The sequence below is a fragment of the Panulirus ornatus genome, chromosome 68, assembly GCF_036320965.1.
Source record: "Panulirus ornatus isolate Po-2019 chromosome 68, ASM3632096v1, whole genome shotgun sequence".
NCBI lineage: Eukaryota > Metazoa > Arthropoda > Malacostraca > Decapoda > Palinuridae > Panulirus > Panulirus ornatus.
In genome coordinates this window covers 25883643-25890292 of record NC_092291.1, presented here as the reverse complement: position 1 = coordinate 25890292, position 6650 = coordinate 25883643, and the positions used below count along the sequence as shown (strand labels likewise).

At 42.2% G+C, this 6650-nt stretch overlaps 1 protein-coding gene across 3 annotated transcripts in view; it reads right to left on the bottom strand.

Annotated features, from left to right (window-relative positions):
• Window positions 1-1627: 1627 nt before the first annotated feature.
• The window catches only part of LOC139747474 (uncharacterized), a 271738-nt gene continuing 266715 nt past the window's right edge, over window positions 1628-6650 (bottom strand). For all 3 annotated transcript variants that reach the window (XM_071659839.1, XM_071659840.1, XM_071659841.1), the window contains one exon: window positions 1628-4795. In XM_071659839.1, the coding sequence (XP_071515940.1) occupies window positions 3464-4795 (1332 nt within the window). In that variant the 3' untranslated portion in view covers window positions 1628-3463. The remainder of the gene's footprint in view (window positions 4796-6650) is intronic.

Here is a 6650-nt window from a genome sequence, read left to right as displayed (position 1 = left end):
AGAGGTGGAGAGACGAAAGTTGTGAGGATTTTTCGATAGAGAGATGGGTAGAAACTGTCTTAGAGGCATTAAACTTAACAAGATTTCGTCTACCCCACTGAGATATCCTGTCCAAGTCTCAGGTTATTAAGGAAGCTCGACCCCGGCGGCCTGTGGGATTCATATGTCCCAACTTTATTCGTACCCCTTGTTTAGCTTCACGTTCATGAAAAGTGTTGTGAAAACCATTTTCTGGGGATCTTAGTTGCCTTACTTGAACGGGTACGGAATCATTCGAACAAACCCTTTTAATGATTCTCCTAGTTTAGTAAGCGCTCCCTGTTTGCGTGTTTTGTTAAGAGAGATTGTTGTTTGTAAAAAATACTTTTACATATACTATGCTATTGTTATTCATGAGCATGAAATCATTCGTGCATCCGACAGAATGCTTCATATGTTCGAACCAGCTAGCATTTCTGTAATCACGATTTCTGGCTAGAAGTGTATTTAACATCTCTAATATTAGTGGTTCGTTTCATTAGCAGCAGGCAAATGGATTCAGCAATTAGAACATGAGATTTGTTCTTTCCCAAGGAAGCTTAATGGTACACCTCTGTATCTATTTTAGTCCACATATTCGTTTTAGTACTTGGTAAAGTGGTGCAAGCTGTCGCACCTTTGCTTGAACACAATAAACGCTCTCGTAGTGGAAATCTCCACTGGTGTAAAACGCTACAAACGGTCATTATCTTACCACGATACTGAAGGGAGGTTGGATTGAAGGTCAGCCCTTCGATAGACGACTTTCCCTTCAAGCCGAGAAATTAACCTTCAGGACTAAGGTTGTTTTTTCCCTCTCAAAGACGCTCTCAGTTGATGGCAAGGTGGGTCGAGGAAGCAGAGACTCGTTCGTATTTAAAATGTTTGATTATGACACCAAGACGAGGCACTTTGAAATTTTCTTTGACGTAATTTTGATGACGTGCTGGGAAGAAAACGGAAACTTTCATTTTAGGATGGACTAAATAAGAATCCTGTGTCATGTAAGACAAAGAAAAAGAAGAACAAATAAGAATGTATACAGCATCAGAAGGAACCTCGATGTGTGAATCGTTACACATCGGAAACTATTTCGCAGAGAATGTTTAAATTACGTTTGAATTTTTTGTATGTAATTTGTTTATAGAAGGAAGATGAAAATTTCTATAGTCGATAAGCATGTAAGTCTGTCTTTTCAGTATATACTTACCCTTTGAGGTAGACATCCAAGGTGATATCTGGGAATTTTGGCATATTATATAAGCGTCGTTATATTTAAGAAGGAAAGTATTTAACGCCTTTGCTCTGGCATCTTCAAGCATTTGCTAACAGCTTATTGTGATCCATGACAGACTTTTAAGCAGAATTGTCATTCAACCCAGACGCAGAAAGTTATACAACTGGTAACGCCTCTCATACGGAGAGATACGAAAGGATTCCACTTTTTTGATTTCTAATCTTCTTAGTTCACACCTTTATGTGTAGAATTTGTTGATCAAAGACAGATTTTTCGTGACATTTCCTTAAGATTTTCATGCATTGTATATGGGTGGCTATGACACTGCTTTTGCAGTAGTAGTTGACGAGAGGTTGATAGAAACTCCTGATGCAATTGACCAACTGGTATTTATTGCACACGGCAAGATTTTGGTCGTCCACATTCACCTTGGGACACAGTACATACTGGAAATTGAACCGACAGTCACCCCACACAGGTACACTTTATCGTCCTCCTCTCCAACAAGTACGTTTGAAATTTTCCCTTCAGTTCTGTCAGGAAAATGTTGACGAGGGACAGCATTATGAAGTAAAGGATTTTCCTCTTTCAACAGGTTTAACCTTCGCCTTCCTAAACCAGCCATGTATTCATACCATATTCACTTATCAGTTTATAATTTGTGTATGGTGGTAATACATTGTCTTTGATTGAAATATGGCCCTAAAAGTTCAGATATTTTCCCCTTAGGCAGATAAAAAGGCAGTTTTACTTACCAAGGTTACAGTAACTCGTGCAACATTTGGAAGCCATGGTTGATAGATTTACATCCATAAACACAAAATCATTTCTCTATAGTTATGAAGAATATAATACAGACTTCACTTCCTTCCTTAACTCAAACAATTAGACTATATACCAACCCTACTTTGATTGAAGTTATTCTACATTCTACTTGTACTGACATCGGCTGGAATTATCATTTTTTTTATACTCTACAGTTTGGTATGAAATTTTACACCTAATCCACATTAGTGAAGGAAAACGTTTGTCGTACATAATACTTCAGAATACACATTACTCAACACATTAATTCATGCCTTGCTACACTGACGGCAGTAGGCTAGAATACACATAACTGCATCCACACATCATCCAGTATCATTTCCTTGTATCTGCACACAGCACCTCTAAAAAGAAGAAAAAAAAAGAAAATTCCTTTCCGTGATAGTGTGAAATTTTACCTGTATACAGTTTACAGAGACATTAAGTGTACTTAGAGATAATCCTTTTAAATATGGGGAAGATATTCAGCAAACCAACGGATGGTAAGACAAACCACCATGTGATCTCAGATGCAAGATATGTTTTTCACTGGAGTGACACTAGAAGGTTTTCCTCCTCTCTTGTGTATCATTGACCGCCGTCAGCGTGTACGCTGGCTTACACCGTTAAAAATGTACGACCGTACATGAACAGCCTGCTGTAGCTTCATTCCTTGGTCACTAGAGGAAGGAGAAGAATCACTGCAGTCTTGTGTACAGGTCTGTCGTGAAGGGAGCTCCGACGCGAGCCACCTCGAGGTTGGTACTACACCAACATTGATGCCCTCGGCCTACCCTAGCAATGTGAAGGGTGTCGAGCGGCACTTCGCAGCACTGTTTCTATGGCTTACGACACTGAACTGTACAGAACTTGGGTAATATTAATATTTTGTCTTAACTGCGTACGCCTTCGTATTTCATCATGTTTGTTTTCGCTGTGAATCCTCAACAGGATCAACCGTCTGAGCATTCTTAGTGTGTGTTTTTCTGAAGGTTTCTTTCCACTCGGATCATAGTTTCATGCATATTACTCATGTACGTAGCACATTGTTTCTGAGTGCTGTGAGACACACACACACACACACCTGTGCCTCTGAGTAAACCGAGGGGGAGCGCCCCCATCAACGTTTAACCATGAGTTAATCTGCACCAAGCACTGTTGGGGGATATTTATAACTATTGAGCAGTCTGATAACTTTGAACAGTATTACTGTAATCTGACCAGCCAGATCATAAGTTGATATATACAGTCCGGTGTCCTGCACGTGGTCATGTAGATTCATAGGGGCATAATGACATTCGCAGTAAATATACATGACATATATATACTGTATACATATATATATATATAATAGCTTGTTGATAGGCTTTACACTCGTGTGTAAGATGGCCCAGATAAAGTTGGTCAGCCGAAGAGCGAGTATCTGGTGTTTCTTGAGGCTGACCTGGCGGAAATGTAGCCTGAAGGACGAACGTTGTCGCTGGAAGATGACGATGAAACTGAGGATGACTCCGATCCATTAGGGGAGGTTGCAGGGCCCGACCTCGACCTGTACCGAGACGATGATCGGTTGGCTGTGGAGGATGAGGGCGTCAGCGTTGTCGGGTTGCCATTCCCAAAGGCTGTTTTGTAATAACGGAAATTTGCAAACTCCTCTAGAGATGGATCCGGTGTCGGGGATCGGAACCTACTGCTGCTGGAGAAGCTGATAGATCCCCGGCCACTACCAGAGCCCCGTGGGTATGTATAGCTTCCGTTGCTCTCAGCGCTGTTACGCTCAGTGGTGTTGGAGAGGTGCTTTCTGTTGCTGTTGTTGTTAGTTGCTGCGTGCTCTTGGTTTCTGCTTGCTGTAGAGATCATAGTGGGGCTCTGTCGGGATCGAGGACCTGTTCCGAAACGCTGCTCGTATCTTGTCTTGGTGGAAGCCGTCACACTCGACGAGTCCCGTCGCCAATCGTAGTTAGCGAAAGGGTCTGCCATACCTTCATAGAGTTCATCTACTTCTTCGTCCCCTAAAGTCTCTTGACGGATAGTTCTCGATGATTCGGACTCAAGATGAGAAGTTGGTTCGAACCTCGAGAACCTTGGTGATGGAGTGTTGGCCGAGGTGGACTTCTGCTTCGTAATGCTGCTGATGCTTACCACAGGCTTGCCCACCGTGAAGGATGGGTGGACGTGGTGGGCGGGCCGGAGCGTCGTGATGGCAGGTGTGGTCCCGATGTTGGTTGGGTAAGTTATGGGCGGTCTCGGCCTCGGGGTCGTGGTCGTGGTCGTTGTCGTAGTGGGCTTGGGAGTTGTTGTGGTGGTGGTAGTGGTGGTGGTGGTAGTAGTAGTAGTAGTAGTAGTGGTAGTAGTAGATGTGGTTGTAGTGCTTGGCAGGGTTGTGGTGGAAGTGGTAGTACTAGTGTTATTACTATCACGTGACTTGCCTTGTCTGCTTCTGACTCTGTTGGTGTGCCTGTGCTTGTCTTGCCCATCATAATACTCGTACACGTACTCAGGATTATTCCTCACTTGTGGATCCTCGTACTCATAAACGTACTCGTAGTAGGTGGATAAGGGCTGGTCGTACTCATCGTAGTCCTGCTCCGTGGTGTTCTCGTCCACACGGAAGAGGTCGTTCTTGCTGTAGTAGCGCGTCGACCGCTTGCAGTCTATGTCCCACCAGTTGGTGCAGATGAAGTTCTGCTGATCGAAGACCGTGTTGTTGGGGCACAGGAAACGGAAGTCACGGATCTGAAGGGGGAGGAAGAGTCGTGGATTACCAAGGTGTCATTATTGCTAAATTTAGATGGTAAATGACACGTGCGTAAAAGTACCCATTTGGATTGCACACATATGAGCTAAAAATATCTATTTCATAAATCTGAGAAATCATAAAACATCTTTATTCTGCATCTGAAATGAGATGTCAAAGATGTATATTGCACTGTAAGAAAATGACAAATACCGTAGCTTGAACTGTATCATTTGAAAGTTTTGTCCCTAGTGATCCCGCATGCAACCCCACACCCAGCATAAGTACTGTGATGTTAGGTTACGGTCGTAATGACAAGTATTTGGGCTTGATTAGCAGCCAGTGAAAGGCCAAGGATAATGATACCATCAGGATGTGCACGAAGGAACACCGTCTGGCTTCCGTGTTCTTGGCATTTTTAAGGTTTCGCAAGAGAATGTTTACTAGTCAGCCATGCACATTACTTTTAACACACACCTATCGTTGATGGCGCATCTAATACCTTAAGAGGTAGACATACTTAACTCGTTCACTTCACAGTACTATATTTTTTTTACGTCATTTTAAAAACGCACGGCAGACCTGGTAATCACTTCACTACATGAAACAACAAAAATCTTGGCAACGGGACGCTTACAGCAGTGGCACGAGCTAGGCTGCCTTGACCCCACACCACCCGACTCTTTTTTTGGTAGAGTCTCTCAACAAGTTCTATCCCGTTTACTTTTCTCAATGGGTAGGTGACAATCACCCCTGATTTCGATTTCAGAAGAGTATTTCATGACTTGTCTTTTTGTTATAATGTCAAATAACCTTTGAACTTCATATTGGTCTAAGTGATTAAGGAGACACAAATCTGTTTTGGAGCTAAACAGTTGGTGATATATCGCATATATCGCATAGGTGTGTTAGTTATGTAACCCCAAGACCCTCTCTTTATGGGGTTCTTACAACTTCGGCCCTTCCTTTCGCGGAGGGTAAGATAGGCTCCTTTTTGGCGGGAAGATCTCAACGACGCTGCCTGCATTCTTTTCAGTCAGGTAAAACCGAAGACGGTTGTCTTTTTAGCTGGTCCCACTTGCCCTTGAAAATTCCCTTCTCATTCTCTTTTTCATATGAGTTCGCTGTTTCCCACATGAGCAAGGTAAGCATCGAGAACAGATGATTGAGCCTTAGAAGGGGGAAAAATATCCTCATTTCGCTCTTTCCTGTGTTCCACTTGATATGCTAGAGAATAAAAACCTTGCATGGATTCTTTCTTTTTATTTTATTCCGCTGTTTTGATGACTTCATCTATAGGTTATGGTAAAGCCTGAGCTGATGATTTTTTTTTTGAAAATGTTACACAAACCAATGTGTACTCCTCTTGAGTCCGAATATATCTGCTGACGTATGGTAATGAATGCGGAAACCCCACGATAGGGGTTGCTGGCGCAGGAAAGTAATTCAGTAACTACAGTGTTGCAAAGAGAATAAACTGCACGTAGGGGAAACTGATGGCTTAACGCTTACTTCAAATTTCAGGTAATAACAGGAATTTTAACATGTGTGGAGATGTTGAACGTTATTTTCCCTTCCGTCATTGTTTTAGTGGATTCAGAATCACCGTCATCTTTAAGATTGGAACATGTTAAATATACATTTAAGAAGCAAAACCAAACAAAATATTTGGCAACTAGTTATCAAAGAATATGTAGATATAACAAAGTAATATTTTGAAATTAGCATATCTTGATTTTATATTTCACTTAGTTTATCCTCCCGCAAGGATGAAAGTCTACGTGTTCTGACGAGCCTCGATGCAGCTAGGTTGTCCAGTGAGACTTGGAAGCTGTGCAATCCTGTGTGAAGGTC